At 45.6% G+C, this 14615-nt stretch overlaps 1 protein-coding gene across 1 annotated transcript in view; it reads right to left on the reverse strand.

Moving 5' to 3' along the window:
* The window catches only part of znf385c (zinc finger protein 385C), an 81010-nt gene that overhangs the window by 32691 nt on the left and 33704 nt on the right, over positions 1-14615 (reverse strand). The window contains exon 2 of the mRNA XM_029625349.2: positions 6348-6490. Coding sequence (XP_029481209.1) covers positions 6348-6490 — 143 coding nt within the window. The remainder of the gene's footprint in view (positions 1-6347; positions 6491-14615) is intronic.

The raw sequence follows: 14615 nt of genomic DNA on the forward strand, positions 1-14615 counted from the left end.
CCGATAAAGGACACGTGAACGCTCCCAGATGACCATCCGATAAAGGACAAGTGAACGCTCCCAGATGACCATCCGATAAAGGACACGTGAACGCTCCCAGATGACCATCTGATACAGGACACGTGAACGCTCCCAGATGACCATCTGATACAGGACACGTGAACGCTCCCAGATGACCATCTGATACAGGACAAGAGAACGCTCCCAGATGACCATCCGATAAAGGACACGTGAACGCTCCCAGATGACCATCTGATACAGGACACATGCACGCTCCCAGATGACCATCTGATACAGGACAAGAGAACGCTCTCAGATGACCATCCGATAAAGGACAAGTGAACGCTCCCAGATGACCATCCGATAAAGGACAAGTGAACGCTCCCAGATGACCATCCGATAAAGGACACGTGAACGCTCCCAGATGACCATCTGATACAGGACAAGAGAACGCTCCCAGATGACCATCCGATAGACACGTGAACGCTCCCAGATGACCATCCGATAAAGGACACGTGAACGCTCCCAGATGACCATCTGATACAGGACAAGAGAACGCTCCCAGATGACCATCCGATAAAGGACACGTGAACGCTCCCAGATGACCATCTGATACAGGACACATGCACGCTCCCAGATGACCATCTGATACAGGACAAGAGAACGCTCCCAGATGACCATCCGATAAAGGACAAGTGAACGCTCCCAGATGACCATCCGATAAAGGACAAGTGAACGCTCCCAGATGACCATCCGATAAAGGACACGTGAACGCTCCCAGATGACCATCTGATACAGGACAAGAGAACGCTCCCAGATGACCATCCGATAAAGGACACGTGAACGCTCCCAGATGACCATCCGATAAAGGACACGTGAACGCTCCCAGATGACCATCCGATAAAGGACAAGTGAACGCTCCCAGATGACCATCCGATAAAGGACACGTGAACGCTCCCAGATGACCATCCGATAAAGGACACGTGAACGCTCCCAGACGACCATCTGATACAGGACAAGTGCACGCTCCCAGATGACCATCTGATACAGGACAAGTGAACGCTCCCAGATGACCATCTGATACAGGACAAGTGAACGCTCCCAGATGACCATCCGATAAAGGACACGTGAACGCTCCCAGATGACCATCCGACAAAGGACACGTGAACGCTCCCAGATGACCATCCGATAAAGGACACGTGAACGCTCCCAGACGACCATCTGATACAGGACAAGTGCACGCTCCCAGACGACCATCTGATACAGGACAAGTGCACGCTCCCAGACGACCATCTGATACAGGACACGTGCACACTCCCAGACCACCATCTGATACAGGACACATGCACGCTCCCAGACCACCATCTGATACAGGACCCGTGCACGCTCCCAGACGACCATCTGATACAGGACATGTGCACACTCCCAGACCACCATCTGATACAGGACACATGCACGCTCCCAGACCACCATCTGATACAGGACCCGTGCACGCTCCCAGACGACCATCTGATACAGGACATGTGCACACTCCCAGACCACCATCTGATACAGGACACATGCACAGTCCCAGACCACCATCTGATACAGGACACGTGCACGCTCCCAGACCACCATCTGATACAGGACACGTGCACACTCCCAGACCACCATCTGATACAGGACACGTGCACACTCCCAGACCACCATCTGATACAGGACACGTGCACACTCCCAGACCACCATCCGATACAGGACACGTGCACGCTCCCAGACTACCATCTGATACAGGACACGTGAATGGTCCCAGATGACCATTTGATACAGGACACGTGCACACTCCCAGATGACCATCTGATGCAGGACACATGCACACTCCCAGACCACCATCTGATACAGGACACGTGCACGCTCCCAGACCACCATCTGATACAGGACACGTGCACGCTCCCAGACCACCATCTGATACAGGACACGTGCACGCTCCCAGACCACCATCTGATACAGGACACGTGCACGCTCTTAGACCCTCCACCTCTCCCCATGCTCCTCATCCTTCCACTGTGTGAATCAGCACCACAGAACTCTGTGTCTCACCTCTCCCACAGTTTTCAGCTGTGCTAACATAATTGCAAAAGGGTTTTCTAATGACCAATTAGCCTTTTAAAATGATAATTTTGGATTAGCAAATACAACGTGCCATTGGAACACAGGAGTGATGGTTGCTGATAATGGGCCTCTGTACGCCTATATAGATATTCCATTAAAAAAATGGCTGTTTCCAGCTACAATAGTCATTAACAACATTAACAATGTCTACAGTACACTGTATTTGTTATCAATTTGATGTTATTTTAATGGACATTTCTAAGCGACCCCGGTAGTGTACACTATATAGGCAAATTGTAGTTGTCAATATGAATAGTCATTCTGATACACTGCATGGCCAAAATGTACAGTGGGGCAAAAAAGTATTTAGCCAGCCACCAATTGTGCAAGTTCTCCCACTTAAAAAGATGAGAAAGGCCTGAAATTTTCATCATAGGTACACTTCAACTATGACAGACAAAATGAGAAAAAAAATCCAGAAAATCACATTGTAGGATTTTTTATGAATTTATTTGCAAATTATTCTGGAAAAAAAGTATTTGGTCAATAACAAAAGTTCATCTCAATACTTTGTTATATACCCTTTGTTGGCAATCACATAGGTCAAACGTTTTCTGTAAGTCTTCACAAGGTTTTCACACACTGTTGCTGGTATTTTGGCCCATTCCTCCATGCAGATCTCCTCTAGAGCAGTGATGTTTTGGGGCTATTGCTGGGCAACACGGACTTTCAACTCCCTCCAAAGATGTTCAATGGGGTTGAGATCTGGAGACTGGCTAGGCCACTCCAGGACCTTGAAATGCTTCTTACGAAGCCACTCCTTCGTTGCCGGGGCGGTGTGTTTGGGATTATTGTCATGCTGAAAGACCCAGCCACGTTTCATCTTCAATGCCCTTGCTGATGGAAGGAGGTTTTCACTCAAAATCTCACAATACATGGCCCCATTCATTCTTTCCTTTACACGGATCAGTCGTCCTGGTCCCTTTGCAGAAAAACAGCCCCAAAGCATGATGTTTCCACCCCCATGCTTCACAGTAGGTATGGTGTTCTTTGGATGCAACTCAGCATTCTTTGTCCTCCAAACACGACGAGTTTAATTTTGACCAAAAAGTTATATTTTGGTTTCATCTGACCATATGACATTCTCCCAATGTTCTTCTGGATCATCCAAATGCTCTCTAGCAAACTTCAGACGGGCCTGGACATGTACTGGCTTAAGCAGGGGGACATGTCTGGCACTGCAGGATTTGAGTCCCTGGCGGCGTAGTGTGTTACTGATGGTAGGCTTTGTTACTTTGGTCCCAGCTCTCTGCAGGTCATTCACTAGGTCCCTCCGTGTGGTTCTGGAATTTCTGCTCACCCTTCTTGTGATCATTTTGACCCCACGGGGTGAGATCTTGCATGGAGCCCCAGATCGAGGGAGATTATCAGTGGTCTTGTATGTCTTCCATTTCCTAATAATTGTTCCCACAGTTGATTTCTTGAAACCAAGCTGCTTACATATTGCAGATTCAGTCTTCCCAGCCTGGTGCAGGTCTACAATTTTGTTTCTGGTGTCCTTTGACAGCTCTTTGGTCTTGGCCATAGTGGAGTTTGGGGTGTGACTATTTGAGGTTGTGGACAGGTGTCTTTTATACTGATAACAAGTTCAAACAGGTGCCATTAATACAGGTAACGAGTGGAGGACAGAGGAGCCTCTTAAAGAAGTACTGGTCTGTGAGAGGTCTGTGAGAGCCAGAAATCTTGCTTGTTTGTAGGTGACCAAATACTGATTTTCCACCATAATTTGCAAATCAATTAATAAAAAATCCTACAATGTGATTTTCTGGATTTTTTTTCTCATTTTGTCTGTCATAGTTGAAGTGATGAAAATTACAGGCCTCTCTCATCTTTTTAAGTGGGAGAACTTGCACAATTGGTGGCTGACTAAATACTTTTTTGCCCCACTGTATGTGTGCACCCATTCAAATGAGTGGATTTGGCTTATTTCAGTCACACCTGTTTATGACAGGGGTATAAAATCAAGCACACTGCCATGCAATCTACATAGACAAACATTGGCAGTAGAACGGCCTGTACTGAAGAGCTCAGTGACTTTCAGTGTCTCATAGGACGCCACCTTCCCAACAAGTCAGTTTGTCATATTTCTGCCCTGCTAGAGCTGCCCCGGTCAACTGTAAGGGCTGGAGCAACAATGGCTCAGCTGCTAAGTGGAAACACTTATTACCGAGTTCCAAACTGCCACTGGAAGCAACGTCAGCACAATAACGGTTAGTCGGGAGCTTCATGAAATGGGTTTCCATGGCCGAGCAGCCGCACACAAGACTAAGATCACCATGCCCAATACCAAGCGTCAGCTGGAACAGTGGAAACACGTTCTCTAGGGTGATGAATCACACTTCACCAACTGGCAGTCTGACAGACGAATCTAAGTTTGGCGGCTGCCTGGAGAACGCTACCTGCCCCAATGCATAGTGCCAACTGTAAAGTTTGGTGGAGGAGGAATAATGGTCTTGGGCTGTTTTTTATGGTTTGGGCTAGGCCCCTAAGTTCCAGTGAAGGGAAATCTTAATGCTACATCATACAATGACATTCTAAACTATTTTCTGCTTCCAAAGTTGTGGCAACAGTTTGGGGAAGGCCCTTTCCTGTTTCAGCATGACAATGCCCCCTTGTACAAAGCGAGGTCCATACAGAAATGGTTTGTAGAGATCGGTGTGGAAGAACTTAACTGGCCTGCACAGAGCCCTGACCTCAACCCCAACAAACACCTTTGATATGAATTGAAACATTGATTGCGAGCCAGACCTAATCGGCCAACATCAGTGCCCAACCTCACTATTGGCTGAATGGAAGCAAGTCCCCACAGAAATGTTCAAAAATCTAGTGGAAAGCCTTCTCAGAAGAGTGTAGGCTGTTGTAGCAGCAAAGGGGGGACCAACTCCATATTATTGCCCATGATTTTGGAATGAGATATTTGACAAGCAGATGTCCACATACTCTTGGTCATGTAGTGAACGCACGCGCGCACGTACGCACATGCACACGCACGCACGCACACAGTCTGTAAGAGAAGGATCAAAAACTCACAACATTTACATTTACATTTAAGTCATTTAGCAGACGCTCACAATTTCTTAATTCTAGACACAGAAGCATCTGAAGCAATGTAACCAGCAGACTGCAGGTGTGTAAACCTGTGTGGCTTATAGGTCTGTTTAAAAACAAAAGATAGGTGGGCTTGTCTCTGGGTTGCTGGTATTAAATCTTCCACGATGGTGAGGGAGAAAACACTCTAGGAATAACGATTATATCTCAAAGCCCAGGAGAAATGAAAAGTTCCAACGACTACAGGCTGTAACCAGCATCTGTGGGACCGGGAGACAAGTCTAGCACCGTGAGGGGCTGAGGGGTCAACGGTCAATAAAACTGTCATTAAAACAGTAGTATGGTTGTTGAATATCACATCGTCAGAATCCCTGGACGCCCAGTCAGCAACTCAATGTGAGCTCACTCAACCCCTCCTCCCCTGTACGGCATTCTTTCTTTCTAACATTTTATTGAAGATTTTCAAAGCAACACAGTCAACAACAACATATATACAAAACAACAGCGATGTCGAGGTCTTCCAAAAGTAGAACATGTTAGAATATGCAAATAAGAAAATAATGTAATTGTATTCTACTCAACTCATTACTCAGTTACAGTTACTTTTCAATTATATTTGTTTGTATCATTTTTCCATGGTAGATAATAAAGCATATTTCAATTTCATACATTGTCAATATATATCCCCTTCCCACCCCCTCCATACAGCCCTTCCCACACTCTCAAATGATTATATGTGCTTATTTCTATTTGGAGTACATTTAACTTAGAGTACAGTTAAAATACATGAACTATATTTGAATTTACAAATCTCTTAACAATTTCACTTTTACTTCCCTTCTCTTAAATCCCCCAAGAACCGATACTGTATTCTTCTGGTCACCTTGGTTCCCTACCTGTCCAGTGGGTGGAGCCTTTGACAATGTCTGCACATAAGTGGGCGTGACTCTATAATACTAACAGATATATAGGAATTTAAGGTAATGGCATCAGGCACTTTGAGTAGCCTATTTTTTCAGACATCTTAAGCTCATGAAAATAACATAATATTTTACAGACCATAAGATATTTTGAGTTCACACCAGCAGTGTGGGAGTTACGTAGATATGACTAGATGATGTTGATGTGCCATGCCGGGCTGTGTAACTCACTGTGCTGAAGTTAGGGAAGAGGTTGAGGGGGGACGATCCATTGAGCCTGAAAGGCAGGAAGTGCTTGAGGTCGAGGTGAGGCTGCAGGGGCCGTCCCGGGACAGGCAGGGAGGCCAGGAGGGGGTTGCCCTGGGCAGAGGTGCCTGGATGGAACACAACAACACAACAGGGTTAGACAAACACTCAGAACAATCATGAGAGACCCTTTGATGTTTCGTTTTCTGTCTCTTCTCACTACCAGTGAGTTTGGTAGGTAAGGCGTGAGGTAAGGAGTGAGGTAAGGCGTGAGGTAAGGTGTGAGGTGTGGGAGGTAAGGTGTGAGGTAAGGAGTGAGGTAAGGCGTGAGGTAAGGTGTGAGGTGTGGGAGGTAAGGAGTGAGGTAAGGCGCGAGGTAAGGTGTGAGGTGTGGGAGGTAAGGAGTGAGGTAAGGAGTGAGGTAAGGCGTGAGGTAAGGCGTGAGGTAAGGTGTGAGGTGTGGGAGGTAAGGTGTGAGGTAAGGTGGGAGGTGAGGTGTGAGGTGTGGGAGGTAAGATGTGAGATGTGGGAGGTGTGAGGTAAGGTGGGAGGTGAGGTGTGAGGTGTGGGAGGTAAGGTGTGAGATGTGGGAGATGTGAGGAAAGGTGGGAGGTAAGGTGTGAAAGTGGGGAGGTAACGTGTGAGGTAAGTTGGGAGGTGTGAGGTAAGGTGGGGGTGTGAGGTGGGAGGTAAGGTGTGAAGTAATGTGTGAGGTAGCTGTGACGTAGGGTGGGAAAAATCTTGTGAGATGTGAGGTAAGGTATGAGGTATGGTGGATGTAAGCTGTGAGGTAAGGTGGGAGGTGTGAGGTAAGGTGTGAGATGGGAGGTAAGGTGGGAGGTGGGGGTAAGGTGTGAGGTAAGGTGGGGGGGCTTGGGGGGGGGCTTGACATGTGAGCAATCCCCCTTCACGACCCCCCTACATCCTATCACCCCACTGCCAGAGCTAATCCTTCAAGTATGTGCACCGGGCGCTCACGTATACACACACACACATCATTTAATTACAGATTTATTGGCTGTGAGAGGGGAGTGCCTGGCCTGCACCGTACGAGCTGGGAAGATGATACCGGATATCAAATGGACCAGGGATGAAGAGATTTCTAATTTTCCAGCTGGCTGCGTTTCAGTGGGCCGGTGCTGAGCTGGGTACTTATCCCACCGCCAGGATCAATCATCAGTATCATCTCTGGGTCGCCAGACCTGCCCTGAGCATGCGTACTGCAACACATTGTTACAACACACACCATGGATATGAAAGGAGGATGAGGAGATATCAGGACACAATAACACACACCTTAGACAGAGAAGAGATTGACCTCGCAATAACACACACCTTGGAAAAAAAAAGGAAATTGATCCCATAACAACGGTCACCTCTGAAAGAGAGGAGATTGTCTGGTACATTACGACCCATAAGACATATCTACGCAAAGTCACAGCTGAGCTTGGTAATGTAGTAGATGCTAAAACATGGGTGGTTCTAGGTGGTTGCTATACAGTACGTCATAACAAACAGCAGATCAAGAGGTGAGACCTTGTACATAGTACCACTGTCCTCACAAAGCCAAGGACCTGCAATATAATATAACACAACGAGTGAAGACTAGCTATTCAGTATATATTACAGGTATGATGACATATGTATGTACAGTTGAAGTCAGAAGTTTACATACACTTAGGTTGGAGTCATTAAAACTCGTTTTTCAACCACTCCACACATTTCTTGTGAACAAACTATAGTTTTGGCAAGTCGGTTAGGACATCTACTTTGTGCATGACACAATACATTTTCCAACAATTGTTTACAGACAGATTATTTTACTTATAATTCATCGTATCACAATTCCAGTGGGTCAGAAGTTTACATACACTAAGTTGACTGTGCCATTAAACAGCTTGGAAAATTCCAGAAAATTATGTCATGTCTTTAGAAGCTTCTGACAGGCTAATTGACGTCAATTGGAGATGTACCTGTGGATGTATTTCAAGGCCTACCTTCAAACTCAGTGCCTCTTTTGCTTGACATCATGGGAAAATAATAAGAAATCAGCCAAGACTTCAGAAAACAATTGCAGACCTCCACAAATCTGGTTCATCCTTGGAAGCAATTTCCAAACGCCTGAAGGTACCACGTTTATCTGTACAAACAATAGTACGCAAGTATAAACACCATGGGACCACGCAGCCGACATACCGCTCAGGAAGGAGACGTGTTCTGTCTCCTAGAGATGAACGTACTTTGGTGTGAAAAGTGCAAATCAATCCCAGAAAAACAGCAAAGGACCTTGTCAAGATGCTGGAGGAAACAGGTACAAAGGTATCTATATCCACAGTAAAACAAGTCCTATATCGACATAACCTAAAAGGACGCTCAGCAAGGAAGAAGCCACTGCTCCAAAACCGCCATAAAAAAACTGACTACGGTTTGCAACTGCACTTGGGGACAAAGATCGTACTTTTTGGAGAAATGTCCTCTGGTCTGATGAAACAAAAATATAACTGTTTGGCCATAATGATCATCGTTATGTTTGGAGGACAAAGGGGGATGCTTGCAAGCCGAAGAACACCATCCCAGCCGTGAAGCACAGGGGTGGCAGCATCATGTTGTGGGGGTGCTTTACTCCAGGAGGGATTGGTGCACTTCACAAAATAGATGGCATCATGAGATAGGGAAATTATGTGGATATATTGAAGCAACATGTCAAGACATCAGTCAGGAAGTCAAAGCTTGGTCGCAAATGGGTCTTCCAAATGGACAATGACCCCAATGACCCCAAAGTTGTGGAAAAATGGTTTAAGGACAACAAAGTCAAGGTATTGGAGTGAACATCACAAAGCCCTGACCTCAATCCTATAGAACATTTGTGTGCAGAACTGAAAAAGTGTGTGCGAGCAAGGAGGTCTACAAACCTGACTCAATTACACCAGCTCTGTCATGAGGCATTGGCCAAAATTAATGTATGTATGTGTATGTATGTGTGTATATATATATGTATGTATGTATGTATGTCAAATCAAATCAAATCAAATTTTATATGTCACATGCAGATGTTAATGCGAGTGTAGCGAAATGCTTGTGCTTCTAGTTCCGACAATGCAGTAATAACCAACGAGTAATCTAACTAACAATTCCAAAGCTACTACATTATACACACAAGTGTAAAGGGATAAAGAATATGTACATAAAGATATATGAATGAGTGATGGTACAGAGCGGCATAGGTAAGATGCAGTAGATGGTATCGAGTACAGCATATACATATGAGATGAGTATGTAAACAAAGTGGCATAGTTTAAAGTGGCTAGTGATACATGTATTACATAAAGATGCAGTAGATGATATAGAGTACAGTATATACGTAGACATATGAGATGAATAATGTAGGGTATGTAAACATTATATTAAGTAGCATTGTTTAAAGTGGCTAGTGATATATTTTACATCAATTCCCATTATTAAAGTGGCTGGAGTTGAGTCAGTGTGTTGGCAGCAGCCACTCAATGTTAGTGGTGGCTGTTTAACAGTCTGATGGCCTTGAGATAGAAGTTGTTTTTCAGTCTCTCGGTCCCAGCTTTGATGCACCTGTACTGACCTCGCCTTCTGGATGATAGCGGGGTGAACAGGCAGTGGCTCGGGTGGTTGTTGTCCTTGATGATCTTTATGGCCTTCCTGTGACATCGGGTGGTGTAGGTGTCCTGGAGGGCAGGTAGTTTGCCCCCGGTGATGCGTTGTGCAGACCTATCTACCCTCTGGAGAGCCTTACGGTTGTGGGCGGAGCAGTTGCCGTACCAGGCGGTGATACAGCCTGACAGGATGCTCTCGATTGTGCATCTGTAGAAGTTTGTGAGTGCTTTTGGTGACAAGCCGAATTTCTTCAGCCTCCTGAGGTTGAAGAGGCGCTGCTGCGCCTTCTTCACGATGCTGTCTGTGTGGGTGGACCAATTCAGTTTGTCTGTGATGTGTACGCCGAGGAACTTAAAACTTACTACCCTCTCCACTACTGTTCCATCGATGTGGATAGGGGGGTGTTCCCTCTGCTGTTTCCTGAAGTCCACAATCATCTCCTTAGTTTTGTTGACGTTGAGTGTGAGGTTATTTTCCTGACACCAAACTCCCAGGGCCCTCACCTTCTCCCTGTAGGCCGTCTCGTCGTTGTTGGTAATCAAGCCTACCACTGGTTTGGGAATGTTTTAATCGTTGCTATGTGTATGTATATATGTATGTATGTATGTATGTATGTATGTATGTATGTATGTATGTTTGTATGTATGTATGTATGTATAGTGGGGCAAAAAAGTATTTAGTCAGCCACCAATAGTGCAAGTTCTCCCACTTAAAAATATGAGAGAGGCCTGTAATTTTCATCATAGATACACTTCAACTATGACAGACAAAATTAATTAAAAAATCCAGAAAATCACATTGTAGGGTTTTTTATTAATTTATTTGCAAATTATGGTGGAAAATAAGTATTTGGTCACCTACAAACAAGCAGGATTTCTGGCTCTCACAGACCTCTCACAGACCAGTACCTCTTTAAGAGTGCTCCTCTGTCCTCCACTCGTTACCTGTATTAATGGCACCTGTTTGAACTTGTTATCAGTATAAAAGACACCTGTCCACAACCTCAAACAGTCACACTCCAAACTCCACTATGGCCAAGACCAAAGAGCTGTCAAAGGACACCAGAAACAAAATTGTAGACCTGCACCAGGCTGGGAAGACTGAATCTGCAATAGGTAAGCAGCTTGGTTTGAAGAAAGCAACTGTGGGAGCAATTATTAGGAAATGGAAGACATACAAGATCACTGATAATCTGCCTCGATCTGGGGCTCCACGCAAGATCTCAAAATGATCACAAGAACGGTGAGCAAAAATCCCAGAACCACACGGGGGGACCTAGTGAATGACCTGCAGAGTGCTGGGACCAAAGTAACAAAGCCTACTATCAGTAACACACTATGCCGCCAGGGACTCAAATCCTGCAGTGCCAGACGTGTCCCCCTGCTTAAGCCAGTACATGTCCAGGCCCATCTGAAGTTTGCTAGAGAGCATTTGGATGATCCAGAAGAAGATTGGGAGAATGTCATATGGTCAGATGAAACCAAAATATAACTTTTTCACCCCTAAGTGAAAATGTCTAAATTGGGCCCAATTAGCCATTTTCCCTCCCCGGTGTCATGTGACTCGTTAGTGTTACAAGGTCTCAGGTGTGAATGGGGAGCAGGTGTGTTACATTTGGTGTCATGGCTCTCACACTCCCTCATACTGACTGACTGGTCACTGGAAGTTCAACATGGCACCTCAAAAAGATTTGTTGCTCTACATAAAGATGGCCTGGGCTATAAGAAGATTGCCAAGACCCTGAAACTGAGCTTGCAGCACGGTGGCCAAGACCATACAGCGGTTTAACTGAACTCCATGCCCAAGAGGGTTAAGGCAGTGCTGGACAATGATGGTGGCCACACAAAATATTGACACTTTGGGCCCAATTTGGACATTTTCACTTAGGGGTGTACTCACTTTTGCTACCAGCGGTTTAGACATTAATGGCTGTGTGTTGAGTTATATTGAGGGGACAGCAAATTGACACTGTTATACAAGCTGTATACTCACTACTTTACATTGTAGCAAAGTGTAATTTCTTCAGTGTTGTCACATGAAAAGATATACTCAAATATTTACAAAAATGTGAGGGGTGTACTCACTTTTGTGATATACTGTATGTATGTACGTATGGGGCATCTGTGATGGACGAGACAGAATAACAATAGGGAAGGCAGCAGTCCTGACAGCCGTCTGCCTCAGGGTTTGATATCAGATTGACAACCAGCCCCTCCCCCTCATCCTCTCTAAGATGAGTGTTGTGGCTCCATCCCAAATGGCACCCTATTCCCTACATAGTGCACTACCTTTTGACCAGGGAAAAGGGTGCCATTTGAGATGCACCTAGTTTTATGATTGGTCGGTGGAGCTGAGGAGTAAAGGGGCAACGCTGGAGCCCCAGGCATATGTTCACCGTGCTGGGTAGAGGCCTGGCTGTGTCTGCCCCCGGGCTGGGTGAGGACGGCCCACTGCTGTCTGTCTTTCGCCCACAGAGACGGCATGGAGGGCGGACATCAACTCCAGTCATATGGGCCCTGCCACCACGAGACGTCACACGCGTGAGAAGGAGCAGGGTTAGCCTAGCTTGGAGGACAGTTGTCAGCTGATAGTGCATCCCTCCCTCCCTCCCTCCTTTCTCTGTAGCTTCCAATACAGTTGACTAAATCAGAGGCTGGCTATTTGCCTGTTTGGATGATAAGACAAGCGCCACGCTGAGGCACACATGGGAATCAAGGAATGTACAACAGCCAGCCACTGACAACTGAGTGTTTGCTCTCTGTGACAGATGTGGAATGTGAGTACCACATAAAACACATACTAACATACCCCCACCCTCGCACCTCAAGGAAACAAATGACACTCGGAGGGAATAAACACACACGCACGGATGCATGCACGCACAGACACGTTCTCAAAGCCTATGTGAATGCACTAGGTGTACGCCACTGAAATCTATATTACGGACGTACACAAAAACAAACATCATACATACAACAGAAGGGAAAGAGGAAATAAAAGGTGTGTGTGTGTGTGTGTGTGTGTGTGTGTGTGTGTGTGTGTGTGTGTGTGTGGACATGTGTTAGGGAGGAGGGGTAGGCTGATTCGGCCCTGAAGCCACAGCTAACCTCCTTCTATCACATTGCGTCATTCTCATTTAATGTGGTGTGTAATGAGTGTGTGTGTGTGTGTGTGTGTGTTGTCTGTCCAAAGACACGTCGGTGTGCAGTCTCTGATGTGTTGATGCATCAGTGGCTGTCCAGACAACAAGACTTCTGTGTTAAAACAGAATGTCCAGTCCAGACTGTGGGAGAGGACTCTGCTTACTGTGCTGACTGTCTCTAGAACTTAATCCACACTCCTCTTCCTCCACTGACCATCACAACAACACATATCGCCTTAACACATGACTCAGTTACACAACATCTAACCTCATCAGGCACAGCATAATGTTCATCAAAACATTATGTGAATACATTAAAAACACTATTTCGACATTGACTGTGGTACATTTTTTAAAATTGTATTTCTTGTCCCTTTTTCTCCCCAATTTTATGATATCCAATTACGATCTTGTCTCATCGTTGCCACTCCCCAACAGGCTCGGGAGAGGCGAAGGTCGAGTCACGCGTCCTCCGAAACATGACTCGCCAAACCACACTTCTTAACACCCGCCCGCACCAACGTGCTGGAGGAAACACTGTTCAACTGACGACCGAAGTCAGCCTGCAAGCGCCCGGCCCGCCACAAGGAGATGATAGATCACGATGAGCCAAACCCTCCCCTAACCCAGACAACGCTAGGCCAATTGTATGGGACTCCCAGTCACGGCCGGTTGTGACACAGCCTGGGAATTAACCCGGGTCTGTAGTGACACCTCAAGCACCGCGATACAGTGCCGTAGACCACTGCGCCACTTGGGAGGCCCCATTTAAGGGGTTTTCTTTATTTTTTACTATTTTCTACATTTTAGAATAATAGTCAAGACAATAGAAGACATTCAAAAAAATAGTAACCAGAAAAGTGTTAAAATAAATCAAAATAGCCACCCTTTTCCTTGATGACAGCTTTGCACACGTTTGGCATTCTCTCAACCAGCTTCATGAGGTAGTCACCTGGAATGCATTTCAATTAACAGGTGTGTCTTGTTAAAAGTTCATTTGTGGAATTTATTTCCTTCGTAATACGTTTGAGCCAATCAGTTGTGTTGTGACAAGGTAGGGGTGGTAATACAGAAGGTAGCCATATTTGGTAAAAGACCAAGTGCATATTATGGCAAGAACAGCTTAAATAAGCAAAGAGAAATGACAGTCCATCATTAATTGAAGACATGAAGGTCAGTCAATCCGGAACATTTCAAGAACTTTGAAAGTTTATTCATGTGCAGTCACAAAAACCATCAAGCGCTATGATGAAACTGGCTCTCATGAGGACCGCCACAGGAAAGGAAAACCAAGAGTTACCTCTGCTGCAGAGGATAAGTTTATTAGAGTTACCAGCCTTAGAAATTGCAGTCCAAATAAATGTTTCACAGAGTTCAACTAAAAGTGTGTGAATCGGGCCTTCATGGTCAAATTGCTGCAAAGAAACCACTGCTAAAGGACACCAATAAGAAGAAGATACTTTCTTGGGCCAAGAAACATAAGC

Source organism: Oncorhynchus nerka, linkage group LG21 (assembly GCF_034236695.1).
Source record: "Oncorhynchus nerka isolate Pitt River linkage group LG21, Oner_Uvic_2.0, whole genome shotgun sequence".
Taxonomy (NCBI): domain Eukaryota; kingdom Metazoa; phylum Chordata; class Actinopteri; order Salmoniformes; family Salmonidae; genus Oncorhynchus; species Oncorhynchus nerka.